General features: G+C 37.9%; 1 protein-coding gene across 3 annotated transcripts in view; it reads left to right on the forward strand.

Annotated features, from left to right (window-relative positions):
• The window catches only part of DRC8 (dynein regulatory complex subunit 8), a 126,608-nt gene that overhangs the window by 63,736 nt on the left and 39,794 nt on the right, over positions 1–23,078 (forward strand). For 2 of the 3 annotated variants that reach the window (XM_081225525.1, XM_081225527.1), the window contains one exon: positions 4,251–4,335. In XM_081225525.1, the coding sequence (XP_081081651.1) occupies positions 4,251–4,335 (85 nt within the window). The remainder of the gene's footprint in view (positions 1–4,250; positions 4,336–23,078) is intronic. The other variant, XM_081225526.1, reaches the window with a different exon arrangement.

A 23,078-nucleotide genomic window follows, 5' to 3' on the forward strand; every position in this document is an offset into this window, starting at 1 on the left:
GTGGTAGATCACCTTCATGGCAAGTGTGGAGCAGTGGGTACCTGATAGCATTTGTTGTGCTTGCCACCTGTGTGACCAAGGGGCTTGCCATCAGATCCTGTACTGCTTTGAGCCTCCTGCTAGGAAACCCTGGAATAGTTGCGTTTTGCTGCCCAACCTCGACCTGGCCACACTGAGAAATGAGAGGATCGGTATTTTCGGATGCCCCTGTAATCCATTCACATCATACCTGTGTCCAGTGGGTGAGGATTCCTGAGTTAGGGAAGTTCCAAATGTCAATTAAAGCATTATTTATTCCTGACAGATGACAATTGGAAAAAGGAGATTCCATGTTCCAGTAAATTTGGAAAATGCTACATTAAAGTTAACAAGTTTCTTTAGAATATCTCAAAGACTTTTAAAATTTTTATTTATTTTAATTTTTGGATGCGTTGAGTCTTTGTTGCTACGCACGGGCTTTCTCTAGTTGTGGCGAGAGGGGGCTACTCTTCATTGTGGTGGGCGGGCTTCTCATTGCAGTGGCTTCTCTTGTTGCGGAGCACGGTCTCTAGGTGCGTGGGCTTCAGTAGTTGTGGCTCGCGGGCTCAGTAGTTATGGCACACGGGCTTCAGAGCGCAGGCACAGTAGTTGTGGTGCACAGGCTTAGTTGCTCCGTGGCATGTGGGATCTTCCCGGACCAGGGTTCGAACCCATGTCCCCTGCATTGGCAGGCGGATTCTTAACCACTGCACCACCAGGGAAGTCCGAAAACTATTTTAAAATGTTAATTCTTTCTCAGCATATAGCTTCATTGCAATAGCAATAAAACTCCCAATGGTGTTTTATTTGGAATTTCTAAATTTTATTTGGATTTCTAAATTTCATTCGGAAGAATACACGGGTGAGAATATTAAAGAACATTCCTTAAAAAAAGACCAATAACAGTGGTAATAAGTAAAATAGGATGGTAATGGTGTAAGACTAGAAATGCAATTCAGAATGGAATTGATAGAATAGACAATCAATAGAACTAGTCTCCATCACATAAAGGATTATAACACATTATAAAGTAGGAGGAAAGAACTTAAGTGCTTAGTAAATTAGAAATTACTAAAATAAGATTAGAAATTAATCTTTCACTTTGAATCATGACAGAATAACTTTCAGATGGATTTAAGTGTAAGTGTATTTTTATTTATTTATTTATTTATTTATTTATTTATTTTTATTTATTTATTTTTTTCTTTTTGCGGTATGCGGGCCTCTCACTGTTGTGGCCTCTCCCGTTGCGGAGCACAGGCTCCGGATGCGCAGGCCCAGCGGCCATGGCTCACGGGCCCAGCCGCTCCGCGGCATATGGGATCCTCCCAGACCGGGGCACGAACCCGTATCCCCTGCATCGGCAGGCGGACTCTCAACCACTGCGCCACCAGGGAGGCCCTAAGTGTATTTTTAAAAAGAAGAAAATAGAATTGAGTATTCACCAAACCTATAGAAAAAGGATGATTTTCTCCCTCTTTTGGTGGTCCTTTCAAAGGATATATTTCTAAACTTGAAAGGATGAGAAGAAATCTTAACAGATGTGACTAAAATAAAAATAAAAGATAATGTACTTTAAAAAATAATCTTAAATTTAAAAAGCAAACATCAGCTTTGTGCAATGGCAGTATTATAACCAGTGAGATTTTCCCAAGGTACTATTAAGACTAATAAGAGCCTTCCCAATATCTAACACAAATTCAACTTACTGTATTTCAGCGAGATAATAAGACAAATGCACAAAGACGAATTGGGAAGAATGGTTCACTCAAGAATTATTGTAAAAACAAAAAAATCGGGAACTACCTAAATGTCTACAATTAGGGAGTTGGTTTAATAAATTATGATAAAGTTCTATAATGGAATGTCAGACACTAAAAATGATAATGTAATAAATTTTTTTTGAGAATAAAAAGATGCTCACAGTTTATTGTTGAGTGAAAAATTAGATTAGAGGACAACATTAAGAGTAGTTAACTCTGCTTGGTAGGATTTGAAGTGGTTTTTACTTAGTCTAAACTTCTTTCATTTTTTTTTTCTTCAGTAATCATGTGTGATTTTGGTGATCATAAAGGAGATGGAACTGTTTTCATTTTAGGAAAACAATGAAAACAACTGCCTGGAAAATTGTTTTCAGTAATCATGACATAGGGTTAAGTCTTTATTATTTAAAGAGCTCATACAAATTGTTAAGAAAAAACAGAAGATGGCAGTAGGGATGAGCAGAGAACATGAACAGACAATTCATAACATAGAAAATAGAGGTGGTAAACAAGCATAAAGGATCATTATTTAGACTTACTTGTAAGCAAAGAGCTGTAAATTTAAATAATGAGATAACATTTACTTGCTTATTAAACTAGTAGAAGTTTGCTGCCATGTTATTTATTATAATAAAGAAAAATTAACACTATCAATAAATTGTTACATTCCTTTGGTACTGTTCAGAATTGAAGGTTATGTTGCAACCTGGAAAAATAAAACATTTCAGTGAAGCAGTTAGGAGAATGAATGGTAGTTACAAAAGGTTGTGTACGAAGAAAGGAGAATACAGCAAAATGTTATGTTAGTGGTTATGTTAGGGTAAAGGGAATATATTTATAATTAAAATAATTATCTAAACTCATGTTTAGTCTCTCCCTTTCCACTTTTTCTAGAAAAATTATTTGTTTTTCAAATAGTAAGTACAATATTCTCTCATCTAGAATATAGCAGGGCTTCCCTGGTGGCGCAGTGGTTGAGAGTCTGCCTGCCGATGCAGGGGACACGGGTTCGTGCCCCGGTCCGGGAAGATCCCACATGCCGTGGAGCGGCTGGGCCCGTGAGCCATGGCCTCTGAGCCTGCACGTCCGGAGCCTGTGCTCTGCAACGGGAGAGGCCACAACAGTGAGAGGCCCATGTACCGCAAAAAAAAAAAAAAAAAAAAAAAAAGAATATAGCAATATCCTCCTAACTGGTCTCTTTTCTTCCACCCTTGTTCCTTTCCAGGGTATTCCTAACATAATAGCCAAAGTGAATAGAAGCCAGACCATGTCACTTTGCTGCTTAGAACCCTCCAGTGGTTTCTCATCTCTTTCAAAGTACAAGACACTGTCCTTAAAGTAGCCTGCAGAGCCCTTATAGAATCTGTCCCCACCCCCAAACTCTCATACCTTTCTGACCTTATTTCCTACCATTCTGCCTTTCTTGTTCTTTCTGGCTAAAAACTCTTCCTGCAGATATTTACAAGGCTGGCTCTTTCTCCTCCTTCTGGTCTGTGCAGATGTCACCTTATCACTTAGGTAGGCCTTCCCAAACCACCATCCCATCCCATTCTCCCCTACCCACATTGCCAGCGCCCGTGTCCCTTCCCTGCTTTATTTTTTCTAGCACCATTTGACTTACTGTGTATTTTACCAAGTGTGTATAAGCTTATGTATCTCCCCCACCACGCACAAAATAGCTCCACAGAGGCAGGAATTTTTGTCTATTTTGTTCCTTGCTCTAACCGTAGCACTTAGAATAGTGTGTAGTACATAGTAGGTACTCAATCAATATTTACTGAATAAGTGATGTTTTAATTGTTTCATCTAAGTAAGTTTTAGTCTCAAAACTAGTTTGAAAGTTTTTTGAGCGAGTGTAACATGTTGCTTTTGTATGCCTCCCACTCCCCAATTTCCAACCTCCTCAAGCATAAAGTAAAGCAAGACAGGTGGACACACTAGAGAAACACAATATCTGTGGCATTGGATTCCTTCTGCTTCTCAGGCTAGGATCTACCCAAACTGAGATGGAAGATAGACTGGTGCTGGAAATGTTCTATATCTTGATCTGGGTTGTAGTTCAGCTCTATGACTATATACATATATAAAAACTCAGTAAGCTGTGTACTTGAGATCAGTGCCCCTTTGGTACTTTCTTGTTTGTGTATTATGCCTCAGTGAAAAAGTTTTTTAAAAAGCTCCATTCTTTGAGATCTCTAGAGGAAGTTAAACATGCCAAATGATACATTAAGAATATTGGGAAGGGGGGAGAAAAGTAAATTGCAAACATCGTAACATTTCACTCTTAAAGAGTTCGGCATGCCTCTCCTAAGCTTAAAGACATTCTCCTACATAGCCTCTCCCCCCACCAATAAAAAATATTAGGAAGGAGTTCTGTCATGTTCTTCCTTCCTAGAATTTCTAGTTATTGAAATTTTTGTTTTGAATTTAAAGTTAAAAAATAATTTTTATTTACTTTTTCTTTTGCAGAGATAACAGTAGCAGAATTTCACAAAAAAATCAAAGAAGCTTTTGAAGTATTTGACCATGAGTCAAATAATACAGTGGATGTGAGGTTTGGAAATGTTTTCTTCTAATTCTAAATTGCTGATACAACTTGTAAAGTAGAGGAGGGTTCATTCTCTTCTTTTTACATTCTTTGGACTTATTATGCTATTTAAAGTACTTATTTTTCTGTACCCTGTAAAAGGTCTTTTCTATCTGTTGCTTCAGATCAATACTGTTTCTTATTCTTCATAATCTGGTGGAAAGAATATATATCCACATTGCCTATTCTAACCTACAGATTATATTCTGTGAATGAGGCTAACTCTACTATAGCTTTAGTACTAGACACATAGTTGGCACTTGGTATATATTTGTTGAGTGAATGAATAGAATTTGCTTTTAAAATACATAAGTATGGGGACTTCCCTGGTGGCTCAGTGGGTAAGTATCCACCTGCCATTGCAAGGGACACAGGTTTGATCCCTGGTCCGGGAAGATCCCACATGCTGCAGAGCAGCTAAGCCCGTGTGCCACAACTACTGAGCCTGTGCTCTAGAGCCCGTGAGCCACACTACTGAAGCCCATGTGCCTAGAGCCCATGCTCTGCAACAAGAGAAGCCATTGCACTGAGAACCACACGCACCGCAAGGAAGAGTAGCCCCTGCTCGCCACAACTAGAGAAAGCCCACGCGCAACAATGAAGACCCAACACAGCCAAAAATAAATAAATAAAATAAATAAATTTAAAAAAATAAAAAATAAAATAAAATATATAGGTATGTGTAATCAAGCTATGAACGTGATATTACAAAGAAAGATTAATAATACTTAAACATGATACACTCCTTAAGTAAAATAACCAAAAGAACCAAAACAAAAGAGCATAAGAAGATGAGAAAAAGACATGAATACTGGTAAGTCTAGAATGGAGGACAGGAGACAAAGAATAGTGCGAGAAAAGAAGAGGCAAAAGGTAGAGGAGATTATACATGCATAAAACAGAAGCTGTAGAATCTGTGCCACATATGTACATCAAAGAAAGGCAATGGAACCATTGTTCCAGGAGACCAAGGTGAATGAGTAGTATTTGATGGGATCACAATCTCAAGAGTCAGAAACTAGTCGTACAGAGGCCAACAAAACAGTTGGAAGTGACTAAGTGCTTTTCTTCCCCCCCCCGCGTGGCCTGTGGGATCTTAGTTGCCTGACCAGGGATTGAACCCAGCCCCTCGGCAGTGAAAGTGCAGAGTCATAACCACTGGACTGCCAGGGAACTCCCAGGACTAAGTGCTTTAAATATGAGCTAAACTGAATGAACAATAGGAGGTTTTATGTATGACAAATTGCAGCTACAGTCGTCCCCCGGTATGTACAAGGGATTGGTTCCAAGGCACACCTCGACTCCTCTCCGACTCACCCCCAACCCCTCACCCCTCGAGGATACCAAAATCTAGGGATGCTCAAACCCCTTATAAAAAGTGGCATAGGATTTGCATATTACCTACCTACATCCTTCTGTATATTTTATTTTTTATACATAAATTTATTTGTTTGTTTATTTATGGCTGCATTAGGTCTTCGTTGCTGCACGCGGGCTTTCTCTAGTTGTGGTGAGCGGGGGCTACTCTGTTGCGGTATGTGGGCTTCTCATTGTGGTGGCTTCTCTTGTTGCAGAGCACGGGCTCTTGGTGTGCGGGCTTCAGTAGTTGTGGCTCACGGGCTCTTGAGTGCAGGCTCAGTAGTTGCGGTGCTTGGGCTTAGTTGCTCCGCGGCATGTGGGATCTTCCGGACCAGGGTGCGAACCTGTGTCCCCTGCAGTGGCAGGCGGACTCTCAACCACTGCGCCACCAGGAAGTCCCTCCCGTATATTTTAAATAATCTCTGATTACTTATAGTACCTAATACAGTGTAAATGCTATGAAAATAGTTGCCCGTGGCATGTGGCAAATTCAGATTTTGCTTTTGGAACTTTCTGCGTTTTTTTCTCCCAGTATTTTAGATCTGTGGGTGGTTGAATCTTCGGATGTGGAACCCACGGATACGGAGGGCTGACTGTATATGTATTCCTTAGTTTCTCACACCTGAAGGTACAAGGTGTGATTACAGGAAAGGAGAGTGATAAGTGCAGTCAGCTCCATTACCTTATAGTAACACCTTACAAAGTTTTGTTTGGTACCTCAACTATGTTTATGGGCTTTACTGCAGTGGATAGGGTAGAGAATGGAGTTAACTTCCAGCACTGCAACTATAGTCGGCCTTGTGGGAGGCTTGGCTCAGCCATTGTCTGGGAAGTGTGAGGGTAAAGTGCAGGGCTAGGCACTGCACAGCTCCAAGTGGCACCAGCCTCACTGTATGCACTGTGAATGACACTCCGCAGTGTGAGTATCCTAGCGGGAAACTGGGTGGGACAGGAGTGGTGGTTGATAGGGTTTGGGATGGGGTGGGGAGCTTGCGACTCTTGCCTGCAAGTTGAATAACTAAATATATGGATGGCACGTGCCTTTACCTCAAACCTCTCACTGGAGCGGAAGGGTTCTCCTGGGGAAGGAGAGGAGGGGTATTGTCAGAGAAGTCAGGGAAGTGCAAGAAGAACCAGGATAGCTTTATGAAAGAGAGGGGAAACAGAGAAGGGGAACCAGCATTTACTCAAGCCTTGCTCTCTGATGTCTACCTGTAGTTGGGTGCTAAGGGTTTTTGTGTACATTACCTCATTTTAGTCTTTTTATTGGTACAGTAAGGGTTGGCATCTCCAGTTTTTGGAGACTAGGAGAAGGTAAATAGTTTGCTCAAGGTCATGTCAGCATTTCTCTAATTCGGTGTCTTGCTGGGCTGAGTCGCCCCCTCCCTCCCTGCTCCCCTCCACCCCACCCTTCATGGACTTCATGGGCTCATCTCCTGATTTGAGGCTTCCTGAAAGTAGCAGTGAAGAGAAAATTTCCCAAATCCCTTAGAGCAGTGATGCCAGGCCCTTTTTTGATAGAAGGCCCAATTCAGGGGAAATAAACATGTTTAGGGGATGCATCTTTTACCCATTCAGAATTAAAATAATTGTACTGAGGCCCCGAGGACAAGTGTATGTTCTTAAAATGTCTACTTTATAAAATAAAGTTACTAAGAAAATTGGCATTGTTTTTAGCACTAAAATATTAATGCTAAGCATATCTGAGTGGTAGGAACATGGATGAATGCAGTTTCTAGTCTATACTCTTGCTAATTTGTATAGCACTTTAAAGTTTACAGTGAGTGTTCTCATGCTGCAGGTATCATTACTATCCACTCTTTATAAATCAGAAATTAAGGACCAAGAAGCAGAATGACTTGCCCAAGATCGAATAATAGACTAGCCACAGAGTTGAAACTCAAATTAGTTTCTTCTGTTTGGGGCAGCTGTGCCACAGCCCTGGAAGAGGCCTGGGGATGCAGTGCTGAATAAGGTCTGGTCCTGCCTTGCCCAGCCTCAGCAGGCTCCTCTATTTGTAAAAACAGTTTATCTAGCTAGAATTTATTTTGGCATATGATTAAAAGTGAAGGTCTAAATAGATTTTTTTTTCAAATTGCTAAACAGTTCAGTTTATTGACTTCTTGAATTATTAGATCCACTTTATAACGTACTGCATTTTCTATAATTCAGTCTAATTTAGGCTATGTATTCTGATCTATTGCCTTACCTCCTGATCATATATACTAGGACAATCCTATATTAATTGCTATCAATTTATAGTATGCTTTACTATCTGATACAACTAGTCTCTTTATTACTCTTCTTTTTCAAAATTTTAATTAAGAATTGAAGGCAGTATTCTGTGTAGATTGAATGGTGTAAGGAGGAGTCTGAATGGAGTAAGAGTTCCAGAGACAGACATAATAGCTCTGTTTGGAAGAGACAGCTGTTCCTTGAGAAGCTTCCAGGGCATCTGGCTGTTCCTGCCCTAAGGTGCTTGATCCCTCAAGTGATGCTGTTTCCCTTGAAGGGCAGACTAGCACCCCTTACCTCTGCTTTGCATGAATTAAAAGATTTAATTTGAAATTTTAGCACATTAGGTGGAGTAGAGGTCTGGTATTGTGACTGCCAGGCAGCTAGTGGGGTTTTTTTAATCATTATGTAAAACATTATGAAATGGACCCCTGCTGCTTTCCTCCTGGCTCTGAGGGGCAACCCTGGGGATTAGAATCAGACTTTCTGGGTTCATTCCTAGCTTTGTGACTATAATTTATTTATTCTCTCTGTGCCTCAGTTTTTACATTTGCCACATAGGATTGATGTAAGTAAGTAGTTCTCAAAATGGTTTGGATACCCCTGTGTATCCGCAGGACTCTTTCAGGGGTCTGTGAAATCAAAACTATTTTCATAAAAAATCTGAGACAGTATTTGCTATTTTCATTCTCATTTTTCACAAGTGTATATTGGAGTTTTTCAAAAGCTACATGTGTGATATTGTAACAGATTGAATGCAGAACCAGATATGAGAATCCAGCTGCCTTCTGTTAAGCCAGACATTAGATTTGCAAACATGTAAAACAGTGCCATTTTTCTAATTAAATTTATTTTTTGTTTTGGAAAATATAGTTATTTTTCATAAAAAATTTATTTATGTAGGCATATAATAGGTTTCTCATTATTTCTAAATGAATTAGTAAATAAATATTTTTAAACTTTGAGGTTTACTTTTTAGTATGGTAAATATAGATAAATATAACTCACACAAACAAAAGCTCTTTGTGAGTCTGAATAATTTTAAGCGTGTAAAAGGGGTTCTGAGACCAAAAAGTTTGAGAACAGCTGTTGTCAGTGGACATTTTTAAAGCTCTTAGAACAATTTTAACTTGGAACGAATTAGTTTGGGATTTAAAGCTTAGAACAGTATTAGCTAGTATTATTATTCTACTTTATATTCTTGAAGTACATAATTTAGATTTGTTTTTCCTCTATTTAATCTGGATTAGCAATGTTATATTTTAGTCTCATAAGAACTTTTTACTTATATCTGGGTGTTCTGTTTTGATCTTTTAAGTTCTGAAGCAGTTCATTTTATTTTCCATTTTCCTTGTTAAATAGTTTTTGAAGGTTGCATCTTGAAAAACATTGAGGCAAGTTTTCAGTAGCATTAATTAGGGGCATTTTTATTTTGCCTCATACAAAACATAGACCATAATACATTTTTACTTATATACATTATCCTGCTCTATGTTCAGATTTTAATCAATAGGTGTGATTGAAAATTAAATTTTTGAATAGATAATATATACACATGGGGTAAAATTCTAAAGGTACAAAAAATATATAGTGATAGGTAAATCTCTTCACTTAGCTATCTGGTTCCCCTTTCTAAAGGCAAGATTTATTATGTTTCTCTAATTCTTCCAGAGATAGTCCACGCAAGTACAAGTGTTTGTATGTATGTATGTATTTTTATTGTGGTAAATATGCATAACATAAAATTTACTGTTTTAACCTTTTTTTTTTTTTTTTTTTTTTTTTTTTTGCGGTACGCGGGCCTCTCGCTGTTGTGGCCTCTCCTGTTGCGGAGCACAAGCTCCAGACACGCAGGCTCAGCGGCCATGGCTCACGGGCCCAGCCGCTCTGCGGCATGTGGGATCCTCCCGGACCGGGGCACGAACCCGTGTCCCCTGCATCTGCAGGCGGACTCTGAACCACTGCGCCACCAGGGAAGCCCTGTTTTAACCATTTTTAAGTGTATAATTCAGTGGTATTGAGTACATTCACATTATTTCTATCCATCTCCAGAACTTTATTTTCCCAAACTGAAACTCCATACCCTTTAAACAATAACTCCCCATTCTCCCCTCTCCTAAGCTCCTGGCAACCACCATTCTACTTTCTATCTTTATGAGTTTGAGTATACTAGGTACCTCATGTAAGTGGAATCATACAGTATTTGTCCTTTTGTGTCTGGCTTATTTGACTTAGCATAATGTCTTCAAGGTTCATCCATGTTGTAGCATGTATCAGAATTCCATCCCTTAAGGCTGAATAATATTCCACTATGTGTATATAACACATTTTGTTTATCCATCCATCTGTCCACAGCCATTTGGGTTGTTTCCACCTTTTGGCTATTTGAATAATGTTGCCGTGAACACTGATGTATAGCTGTCTTTTCAAGTCCCTGCTTTTAATTCTTTGGTTGTGTAACCAGATGTAGAATTGCTAGATCATGTGGTAGTTCTATGTTTAATTTTTTGAGAAACCACTGTACTGTTTTCCACAGTGGCTGTTCCATTTTACATTCCCACCAGCGAAGCACAGAGCTCCAGTTTCTCCACATCCTTGCCAATACATTTTGTTTTTTAAAATAACCATCCCAATGGGTATAAAGTGGAATCTTGTGGTTCTGATTTGCATTTCCCTAATGATTATGATATTGAGCATATTTTCATGTACTTATTGGCCATTTGTATATCTTCTTTGGAAAAATGTCTACTTAAGTCCTTTTCCCATTTTTAAACTGGATTGTTTGTTTTTTTGACATTGAGTTGCAGAATGTGTGTGTATTTTTACCGTAAGTGGTGAGATATTATATAAATCACTATGCACTTTGCTTTTTTCACCTATAAATATATTTTGGTGACTATTCTTTATTAGTACATAAAGAGCTTCCTCATTTCATTGTATGGATGAACCATAATATATTGAATTAATCTACCCTTGATGGATATATAGGTTGTTTCTAGGCTTTTGCTACAACAGTTCATGTTGCAAAGAATATCTGAGTATGCATGTCATTTTGCAAAATTGAGATTTTTCTCTAGGATAAATTCTTGGAAATACGTCAAATTGCATGAATATTTTTGGTAGGTGTTGCTATCTTGACAATATATTCTCTCACATCATTATACAAGCATGTGTATTTCCCCACTCCGTCTTAAAGTTTAATTATCAAACTTTAGGACTTTTGCCAATCTGATATGTGAAAATTAGAAACTCAGTGTTAATTTTCATTTCCCTAATTATAGATATCTTTTTGCATGTCTAAAGACAATTTGTATTTTCCTTTGTTTGAACTGGCAGTTCATGACCTTTCCCCATTTTTCCATTTAGTGATTTATCTTTTAATACATGAAAGATCTTAGCCTTAGGCTGTGAAATGTATGCCATCTACTTTTCGACTATTTTTCTACTTTCATGTATTCAGAAAGTTTAGAAAAATTAATCATATGACACACCTTGTGAGTATGGATTTAATTTTTGGAAACAAAAGTCATTAGAGTAGTTTTAATAAAATAAATTTAAGTTACCCTGAATAAAGCTAGTTTGGTAAAAAGTAAAACCCACTCCACAAGGAATACCCCTAAAGTAAGGAAGCTTGAGAGTTTCCTGGTGGTCCAGTGGTTAGGATTTGGTGCTTTCAATGCCATGGCCCAGGTTCAGTCCCTGGTTAGGGAACTGAGATGCTTCAAGCTACGCAGCGCAACCAAAAAGAAAGGAGTAAGGAAGCTAATTTTTCCATGTAGCTGATAAATTTAATTTGAAAGTAGCTCTAATCTTGTATACAAACATATCTCATTTTTTATAATCTGTGTTCTTTTCATCTTTGATTCTAGCAATAAAAGTACACCAGAAGTCAATAGAGTCAGTTGCTGGCTCTATCAGTGATTTTTACAATAGGCCGCCTCTTTTTATTTCATTTTGCTTATTTATAAAATTGCAATAATAATACCTGCATGACCTAAGCCACAAGAATATTGAGTATCAAGTGAAAAAATATGACTTTTGAAAAGTATAAAGTTAGATCAACATATATATATATATATCTTTTTTTTTTTTTTGCGTTACATGGGCCTCTCACTGTTGTGGCCTCTCCCGTTGCGGAGCACAGGCTCCGGACGCACAGGCTCAACAGCCATGGCTCACGGGCCCAGCTGCTCCGCGGCATGTGGGATCTTCCCAGACCGGGGCACGAACCCGTGTCCCCTGCATCGGCAGGCGGACTCTCAACCACTGCGCCACCAGGGAAGCCCCCAACATATATTTTTAAACACTCAATTTTAATCAATTCCAGAACAAACTGATACTTAAGAATTTGGTGAACCAAAGTGAGGTAGTGTTCAATGCTGGTTTTAAAAGTTCTAGTCTTTCTGTTTTCTCCAAACAGATCCCTCTGAGCCGTTCCTAAGCTTCAGTGCTTTTGCAGAGTGACCTTATTATTAGTATTCCACACTATTTTGTGTTTATTTTATACCTGCTGCATCTATAAGAGTTTCTTCCTAATATTTTCTTGTTTTTTTTTTAGTCTTAGGCAAACTTTATGCAGTCTAGCAGCCTCAGGTATCATTTTGCTAATGCAGAGTCTCTTTTTCACAGCTTTCGTCTCAACTCAGCATGAGTCTCTGGGGGCATGCAACACCCAGTATTCATTTGTTTTACTGATAAGGAGACAAGTTTCTGAAGCAGTTGGCAAGAACCTTAAGTGTATTAGAACTTGTCTAAACTTCAATAAGATATAGGTAATAAGAACCTTTTTGTAATGATTTAGAAATAACTCTTCCTAAGAGGACTGGAGGTGCCATAAATATTGCTTCTACTTCTTCACTTTTTAAAATTAATTAATTTATTTATTTATTTTTGGCTGTGTTGGGTCTTTGTTGCTGTGCATGGGCTTCTCAATGTGGTGGCTTTTCTTGTTGTGGAGCATGGTCTCTAGGCGTATGGGCTTCTGTAGTTGTGGAACACGGGCTCAGTAGTTGTGGCTCACAGGCTCTAGAGCGCAGGCTCAGTAGTTGTGGTGCACAGGCTTAGTTGCTCCGTGGCATGTGGTCTCTCCCTGGACCAGGGCTCGAACCCATATCCCCTGCCTTGGCAGGCAGATTCGTAACCACTGTGCCACCAGGGAAGTCCAACTTCTTCATTTTTAATACTATTTTTGAAGAGAAGTTAATACAACATTTCACAATTCATTTTTATCAGGTAGTAAAAAGTGTGAGCAGTGAGGAGAAGTGGCATGGACAGTTTCCCCAAGCAATTATTACCTGAGAAAGCTTGGAGCCACTCAAAGAGCTTTTGAAAAACTGAATAGGTAAATGGGCCTGCATTTTGTGGAATGGAAAAGTATATTATAAAAGAGGAATGGGATTGTTGGACCCACAGACCCCTTGATAGGGAATGAATTTTTATAATTTTATTCATACAAAGATAATTCACACACATGAATAAAATAAATGATGAAATAAGACTACGTGAGTAACTTGGATAAATTTCAAAAATAATGTTGAGTTTAAAACATTGCAAAAGGAAGTGAACATTATGATAACCGCATAATGTAAATTTAAAATATACAAAGTGATAGTCTATTGTTTATGAAGACAAATACATGCATGAGAGTGATAAACATTATCCTTAGAATAGTGGTTGAAGATGGAGGGAGAGGGATGAAGAGTGGAATTTTAGTTGTTTCTGCAATATTTTATTGTTAGGGAACAAAATCTGAAGCAAATAAATGTGGCAAAATGTTAACTTCTGTTAAATCTTGGTATTGGATATAAGGCTCTCTGTAATTTTTTTTTTTCGGGGGGGAGGCGCACCGAGTGGCTTGTGGAATCTTAGTTCTCTGACCGGGGATTGAACCCAGGCCCTTGGCAGTGAAAGCGCAGAGTCCTAACCGCTGGACCGCCAGGGAATTCCTTGTAATATTTTTTTCTGTACTTTTATCTGAAATAGTTCACAATTATACATAACAATAAATATTTTTAAAGAGTGGTTTATATCTTATTTCACCATCTCACTTTGAAGTCGCTTTGTAAAAAATTGGTTTGCTTGTAATAGTCCTTCTGATGAACTGTGATTAAAGAATCACGAAAGAAAGTTTAAAAAAATTATCCCGAATTCCACCTCTTGAAATAACAATTATTAATGTCAGAGAACTATTATTCTAGATCTTTTTTATCCACGTGTAATAGGATAAATGGATAAAAGGGTGGGGAGTTAATAAGAAAGAAGGAAGGAGGAAAGGGAAGGAAGGAAAAAGAAAGAAATTATGGAAGATAAAAGTCTAGCGTATAATCTCCACAAGGACAGGGGTTTCTGTCGTTTTGTTCACTGCTGTATTTCAACACCTAGAACTGTGTTTGGCACGTAGTAGATCACCAATAAAACTTATTAAATAAATGAAGAGACTATTCCTATAAAAATAAGATCACAGTAATCATGCTCTTTAAAAATAAAAGTATTAATTTTACTTGAATGTAACACAAGAAAAAAATTAATTTAAATTGAAGAAATTGTGTAACCTCAAATGTTTGTTAGCCATGAGAGACATTATTTATGTTAAATTCAGAAAAGATAACAAGAAAAACATTAACAGGTTGTAGTCACTGTGTTTTTGAAAAAAACTACCCATTTCAAATATAAAAGTATCAGTTGACTTCCTGCTGTAGAAGATGAGGGTGTTAGTACTTTCAAAATTCCTTCTACTTTTTCTCCCTCAGGCCCCCCCCCCACCTCAGTTTATCTTAGGTATGTTATTATTAATATTTTTACATTGATAAGGTAGAATGTTCATACTTTAGTATTCATGCAATCTTTTAGTATATTTTTCCCGCAGTTCAATGGAATTTCTGCTAACCACCATTTCCTCCTCCATCCTTGAATTCTTTGATTTATTTCTGTTGTCTAGATTCTCTTATTTGTTTGTTTGTTTTTTCAGAAAGTGCTCATGGGTGTTTTTCCCTGAGTTCTTTCATCTTTATTTTATTTTTTAAATTTTTATTTTATATTGGAGTATAGTTGATTTACAATGTTATGTTAGTTTCAGGTGTACAGCAAAGTGGTTCAGTTATACATATACATATATCTATTCTTTTTCAGATTCTTTTCCCATATAGGTAATTACAGAGTATTGAGTAGAATTCCCTGTGCTATACAGTAAGTCCTTGTTGATTATCTATTTTATATATAGTAGTGTGTATATGTTAATCCCAAGAGTTCTTTCATCTTTAAAACATTTGCTTTTACTTGAATACTTTGTATCTAAATGACATTTTATAAATTTATATTATTATTTTTAATGGCTACAAGGCATTTCATAGTTTGACATATCTCCTAATTTTGGAAATTTGGGTTATTTGTGATATTATGTTACCATTGTATCAGGGCTAAAATTATTCATGTGGAATTGTTCAAAGATTTTATCCCTTTCCTAGAATGCCAAAAAATAAATCCTGTAAGCTCAAATTATTTTTTACCTTTTCCTAAAGAGGAAGATTTTTATTATTGTTGCTGGCAGGTAGGGTATTTTGATCTACATAATTAAATTTTGACAGTAGGATGGTGGAGAGGATAAATAAGAAACTGCTATGGTCTGAATGTTTGTGTTCGCCCAAGTTTCATATGTTGAAATCCTGCCCCCCAGTGTGATAGTGTTTAGAGGTGGGGCCTTTGGGAGGTGCTTATGTCATGAGGGTGGAGCCCTCATGACTGGGATTAGTGCCGTATAAAAGAGACCAGAGAACTAGTTCATCCCTTCCACCATGTGAGGTTACAGCAAAAAGATGGCTAACTAGGAAGCAGATTCTCACCAGACACCAAATCTGCCTGTGCCATGACCTTGAACTTCCTAGCCTCCAACTGTGAGAAATAAATATATGTTGTTTATAAGCACTCAGTTTGTGGTATGTTGTTATAGCAGTCTGAACAAAGACAGAAACTCACTCTATGAGATTGAAAGAAGAGTTTGTTAAAGATGTTAAAGGAGAAAGTAAGATTTGAGGGAGAGCAGTGGATCTTAAACAGTTATAGGATATGAAGAGAATAATCAGGAAAGGGAGTTAAAATTTGTTTTGAAAAATATTTTTGAATAGATAATATATTCACATGGTTAAAAATTCAAAGAGAACAAAGTACAGAGAAAAGTCCCTCTAAGCCCCTTCCACCAGCCATTCAAAACCCCTCCAAACCATACTAACAATGAAAGTACTAGTTTCTAGGGATCACCCCAGGAATATGCTATGTATATACAAGAAAATGCATATATATTATTTTCTTGCCCCCCCCTTTTTTTTTACTCATACAGTTACATTTATAGTATGATAATGTTCTCATGGGATGGGGTCAAACCTGTGCTGAAGTTTATTTTTATGGCTTCTCAGTGGCATTCAGGAGTCTGGAATGGATGTAGTTCTCCAGTTAATCTTAGGCTGAGTGCATAAATGTATTGGAGGGCATCAGAAAGGGTGTGGGATTCTAGGTATCCCTGTAAACTATGTCTCAGGCTTTATAGATGGAAGTTGATTAATATGATGGCATTGTGACATAAAAATAACACTTGGGTTCGGGCTATCCTGTTCAGGGTACTTAATTGCCTGTTTTTATAAAGAAGACTCTTTTTGTATTTTATCTTTGGAGGTCAACTTTTCTTGACTCTGGATTGTAGGTATCTGTCTGTTGTACTTATTGTTATTATCTAGATCAGGTGCAGGGTTTGCTGTGTGTCTACAAAAATTGGGAGCCAGAGGCTCTCTGAGTATTGGTGATCTCAGGGAGTGTACTTCCTGGGGCCTCTGGGTGTGTACCCTCTGTGGCTTCCAAGTTCGTACTTCTGTGGCCTCAACCTGTTCTCTTTAACATCGAAATAAAATATTGGTTTCCATTTGAAAACTGTCAGCATTATTAAATGTGGAAGACTTGATGCAAATGCATAACAAAGGACAGTTCATGGCAGTATCTTCATTAGCTTTGAAAGTTAGAGGGGACGCACCCAAGAAGCATTACTGTCTGCTCAGATAGCCACAGGCGTGTTTGGAAATCTGGCTCCCTGTCTTCATTCTGTTGGTTGCACTCTTTCAGGTTGCATGGGACCAGATAATCTTTTAAGTTTTCTTAGTTACTGAAAGGTATTGTAAGGATCTATTTGGAAATAAGTGATATAAGAAGTAATTATTTCTTATAATCATAAGGAATAAGCAAAAAACTGACTGTAGTTCATTCAACCTCTTAGCTCACTGGAGCGACATTTGTTGCTGTTAAGGGAACACAGAGCACTAGTGTTTCAGCAGTCGCTCTGTGACTCCACTTCAACTCCACTTCTGATAGCCTAACATGCTGGTGATTTGACTCATACACTTCTTTTTAAAATTTTTATTTTATACTGGAGTATAGTTGATTTACAATGTTGTGTTAGTTTCAGATGCTAGTTTCAGCAAAGTGATTCAGTTATACATATACATATATCTATTCTTTTTCAGATTCTTTTCCCATATAAGTTATTACAGAATATCAAGTAGAGTTCCCTGTGCTATGCAGTAGGTCCTTGTTGATTATTTTATATATAGTAGTGTGTATATGTTAATCCCCAACTCCTAATTTAGTGCCCCCCACACCTTTCCCCTTTGTTTACTCATATACTTCTATTCCCTCTCTTCCAGATTCTTCTTCCTACTTTGCTACTGACTAATTTAACCTCCGCTGTGTGTCTCCTGTCCCTTTGCTTCTACTGACTCATGGCTTCTGATGCCTTCTGATTCTGCTGTTTTCTCTCTCTCTGTTATTCCTCTTCATCTCTCTTTCATCTGTATCTCTATCTGTTTTTCTTCCTTTAAAACTCCCAAGGAAGAAGAGAGAAAAGTCCGCTTTGGCTATTTGTCAATATTGAGTAGAGAGTGCTTTTGTTGAGCAGTGCTCTTACAGTAGACAACTTCATAGGCCTCTCTTGTAGGCCTATAGAGAGAGAGATCATTTTTTGTTTAAGTAGCCATCTCTGCTTAAAGCAGCTGTGCCTAAGGAGGTGGATCAAATGGTACAAAACATAACAATATATACACTAAGAAACTCTCAGGAAGACTGTGGATCTTTCAGGTACCTTATTGCCTGTCTGGTATGGTGACCCCCAAATCCTGATGAGGTTGTATAAGCCTAATAATAGACCATTCCAACCCAATTTCTAGGCCACTTGGAACTCTGTGATAAACTCACTGGTTTCTTAACACCCCCTTTCCCTGATAGTGCTAGTGATTCATGTCATTTTGGTCGACTGTGGTGGAGATTGGGTGGTCTAATTCTGTTTGCTCTCTTCCTGAACATGGACTAAACTATAATTCCTGGAATCTCTTGCAGATACAGGGAGGCTGGGAATTATGACTGAGTTTTGGCCAATGGGATGTAGGTGGAAGTGATGTGTGCCACTTCTAGGCCAGATCCATAAAAACCTCCACGTGTGATCATTCAGGCTTCTTTCCTTTCTAGCTTGATACAGGCAAGCAGAGTGATGTTGGAAGTCATGTATTGAAAATGATAGAACCAGAAGATAGAAGGAGCTGGGTCCCTGAATGATTTTTTGGAGGAAAGCCACCTATTGATCAGGAAAACTCATTCTGAATTTAGTATAAGCCACTTCTATGACAATAGTATTATGCCACTGGATGTTGGTGTTTGTTATAACAGTGACCATTATCCTCACAGATTGTCCTCATTGAATTTTCTTCACAGGAACTCAAGGAAGGCTTTGGGGCCCCTAGGTATCTTACTAAGCTATGTCCTAAGCTGAATGAAGTTGGTTGATGGAGTGGCTCCTTCAGAGGGGGCTGCTGGGGTAGAGAAGAAGAGCCATCATTGTTTTGCTACTCCAGTCAAGCATGACATGAAGAATGTCTCCCTTTAAGACTTCTTCCACAAATCACAAGTTATGGATATCAGATACATTGTTTGAAATTGCCCCAAATTTATTTGGAGGTCAGTAGGTGTAACTAGTGGTTCCACCTTGAACACAGAGCAAGTAACTTTATCTAAACTGTGGTCAATTGCAGCAGTGAAGTTGAGTGTTCTATGTATTCTAGATAGAGTGAATGACAGGAAGTGCATCCATTTTATCTACAGAGATAATAAGGCAAGATGTCCAAATCTGTTCTTTCCCTGGGGGGAGGTGAGAAAGACTGGACAGGTATTGGTTCTATTCAGGTGGCTATGAAAGGGAGAAGATTCGCTTACAGTAGCAGGGTCCCAAGGAGCATGGGAATTCATTATTTTTGTCTTTGAAGGATTCAGAAACAAGTGTTTAGAGGTGCCACTGTATAATGCAGTAATGAAACCAGGCCAGAAGCCAGGCCATCAGCCCTGTAATTCAAGGCAGCTCTTGGTTTATTTAAAGGCATGGTAGCCTCACCAGCTCCTAACCCATTGCCTTCTTCTATTTTAGTTTTTGAATTACTGAGAAGTGGCACTCAAATGTCTACTTTTTTCTGAAAACTATTGATGCATTTTGTAATAGTTTCTAACCTTGAGAGCTCATTTTAGGCTTTCCTTTGCTAATTTAACTCTAGAAGTATTTATATTTTTAACTGAAAGCTTATAGTCTTGTCTCTCCTAAGTTATAAACTTACTAAAGACAAACCTATTTAATATTTGGGTTCTGTAACGTGTACAGGCTTGTCTGTCTATATACAGCAGAAGGTATGTAACTAGTTGTGAGGAGTTATTAGGAAATGCATGTGTAAAGGTGGATTAGGGGCCAGAGAGTGAGTGTTCGCTGCCCTAAGGAGACTGGATTCAGTTATGTAGGCAAGATAAATCCATAAATGTAGAGAATTGATAAGACTAGACTCAGGTTTTTAGAAAGGAAATTAGCTACAGGATGGTGGGTAGGTTGGCATGTGGACTACAGCAGTAGTTCCTAGTGCTGGGTGCACATTAGAATCACCTGGGGAGCTAAAAACCTGGGAAGGTAAAACACCACAGAAAAATGAGCAGATTTGAACCAGAGACTTGAAGAACAAATTTCAGTGCTACAAAGTCTCACAGTAGCAGGTATAGACAAGGGTATATGGAGCAAGAGGGATTCCTATACTGTGCTCAAAGGAATCTTAATTAGAGCTTGGGAAAATTTTTGGATGATCATGTGTGTGCGGTGGCCTTACAGAGCTGTCCATAATAAGCCCCGATTGTTAGGACTGCAAGCGAAAAAGCAGCATAGAGCTGCCGCTGAGAGCTCTCCAAGCTAACAAGGCCTGGTGGCTCTCCTGAGCACATAGCCTGAAGCCAGGCAGAAACAAGGATGTCTCCACAGGGGCAGGCATGGATAGTGTAAATGCCTTACCCACACTCTCACAAGTAATGATTCCTTTCCATAACTAAGCTTTCTTTGGCATTCACCCTGATCTCTGTATTCTGCTGAGTTATCCTCTCCCTGAGGCAGTGAACTTGGAATGCCCTAGCTGCCTAGGTTGGGGGGAAGGGTACAAAGAATTATGGATGGAAAAGCCGCCATTATTATTCTAAACTACCCCACTGCACAAATGTCTCCCATATAAAAACAACAGTTAAAACTTCTACCCAGTAACCCCCACCCCAGCTAATGTTCCTTCGTTGTCTTTCTCTTCATAGCTAAGAATCTTAATAAAAAAAGGAGTTTGCTTTAGTGATAACCTTCACTCTGTTCATTCTTCAACATGCAGTTTGTAATTTGACTTCTGTCTACCAACCCCATTCCCATTCTAACTGTGTTCCCTGAGGTCACCAATTGTCTTGTCCCTTGTTTTCCATGACATCTCCTTTTGTTTTCATCCAACATCTCCAACTCGACTCTTCTTAGCTCCTTTTGGGGACAGCTCTCCCTCTATTTGGCTTATTAATGTCCACCAGAGTTTCATCTCCATCCATCTTTTTACTTTACATCCTTTCCTGGGAGATCTCATTCACACCCAAATTTGGAGCTCAACCTAGAAAAAATTTAAAGTCTATACACAATTCTTAGGTCAAAGGGGAAATTTTAGGACCATGAAATTGAAAACTTCTTGAAAATAACTATAATGGAAATGAGATATGAAAATGGAAATGACATCAGAATCTATGTGATATAACCAAATCAAAACTCATTAAATGCCTATATCAAGAAAAATAAAGGCATAAAAAATGAATAGGACATTCAACTCAAAAAGCTAGGGAAAAAGGGTAAACTGAGAGAAAGCAAAAGGGAGGAATGAGAGAAGATAAAAACAGAATTAATGGGGCTGGAAATCAGGGAAATAGTAGGAACTAATAAATAAAATGAAAAGCTGTTTTTTGGTAAAAGGCTAAAAAAATAAACCAATGGCAATTTTTTTTTAAAGGAGGCACAAATGCACAGATGACTTTGTGGAAATAACCATCAAAACAGCAAATTTTAAAATATCATAAGAGAGTGGTTTGTACAACTTTATAAGCAAATTTGAAAATCTAGCTGAAAAAGGCAACTTCCTAGTTAAATATAATTTGTCAAAGCTTATCCTAGTCTTGTGTACCTGGATTGGAACACTTAATATTGTCAAGATGGCAAAACTCCCCAAATTAATCACCAGATTCAACACAATCCCTATCAAAATCCCAGCTGCCTTTTTTTTTCTTTCAGTAATTGACAGGCTGATCCTAAAATGCATATGGAATTGCAAGGGACCTAGAATAGCCAAAAACAATCTTGAAAAAGAAGTTGATCTCACACTTCTTATTTCAAAATCTACTTCAAAGCTACAGTAATGAAGACTCTGTGATACTGGCATATGGCATAAGGCTAGACATGTAGATCAGTGGAACAGAGTTGAGAGTCTAGAAATAAACCCTTACATTTATGGTCAATTGATCTTCAGCAAAGTTGGCAAGTCAATTCAATGGAGAAAGTATAGGCTTTGCAACAAATGGTGCTGGTACAACTGAATATCCACATGCAAATGAATGAAGCATACCATATACAAAACTTAACTCAAAATAGAGGAAGAAACATAAACTCTTGGAAGAAAACATAGGTGTAAATCTTTGTGACCAAGGATTAGGCAGTGGTTTCTTAGATATGACACGTGAAGCATAAGCAACCAAGGGAGAAAAAATAGGTAAGTTGGATTTCATCAGAATTCAAAACTTCTGTGCTTCAGTGGACACCATAAAGAAAACAAAAAGACAACCACAGAATGGGAGAAAATATTTGCAAATTATATATCTGATAAGGGTCCAGCATCCAGAATATATAAGAACTCTTATATCTCAATAATAAAAATACAAATAACCCATTTATAAAGTCAGTAAAAGATTTGAATAGATATCTCTCCAAAGAACACATTTAATGGCTAATACACACATAAATATGTGCCAAACATCATTAGTTGTTAGGGAAATGGAAGTCAAAACCACAATGAAATACTACTTCAGATCTACTAGGATAATTTTAAAAAGTAAAGTAACAAATGTTCGTGAGGATGTGGAGAAATTACAACCCTCACGCTCTCCTGGTGGGAATCTAAAATGGTGCAGCCACTTGAGAAAACAGTTTTGTAGTTCTTCAAAAATATAAACATAGAGTTACCATATGACCCAGGAATTTCATTCCTAAGTATATACCCAAGAGAAATGAAAAAATATGTCCACATAAAAACTTGTGTATGAATGTTCATAACAGCATTATTCATACTACTCTCAAAGTAGAAACAATTCAAATTTCCATCAACTGATGAATGGATAAAGAAATGTGGTATATCCACATAATGGATATTATTCAGCCATAAAAAGTGAATGAAGTACTGATACATGCTACAGCATGGATGAACCTTGAAAGCATTATGCTAAGTGAAAGAAGCCAGACAAAAAAAGGCCATATATTGTATGACATGAAATGTCTATAATAGGCAAATCCATAGAGACAGACAGTAGATTAATGATGGTGAGGAGGTAGGTGGAGAGGAGAATGAGAAGTGACTGCTAACCGGTATGGGGATACTTTTGGAGGTGATGAAAATGTTCTAGGATTAGTAGTGGTAATGGCTGCTCACCATTGTGAATATACTGAAAACCACTGAATTATACACTTTAAAAAAAGTCAATTGCCAAAAATAAAAAGCAAA

Source organism: Mesoplodon bidens, assembly GCF_964165515.1.
Source record: "Mesoplodon bidens genome assembly, chromosome: 2".
NCBI classification, from domain to species: domain Eukaryota; kingdom Metazoa; phylum Chordata; class Mammalia; order Artiodactyla; family Ziphiidae; genus Mesoplodon; species Mesoplodon bidens.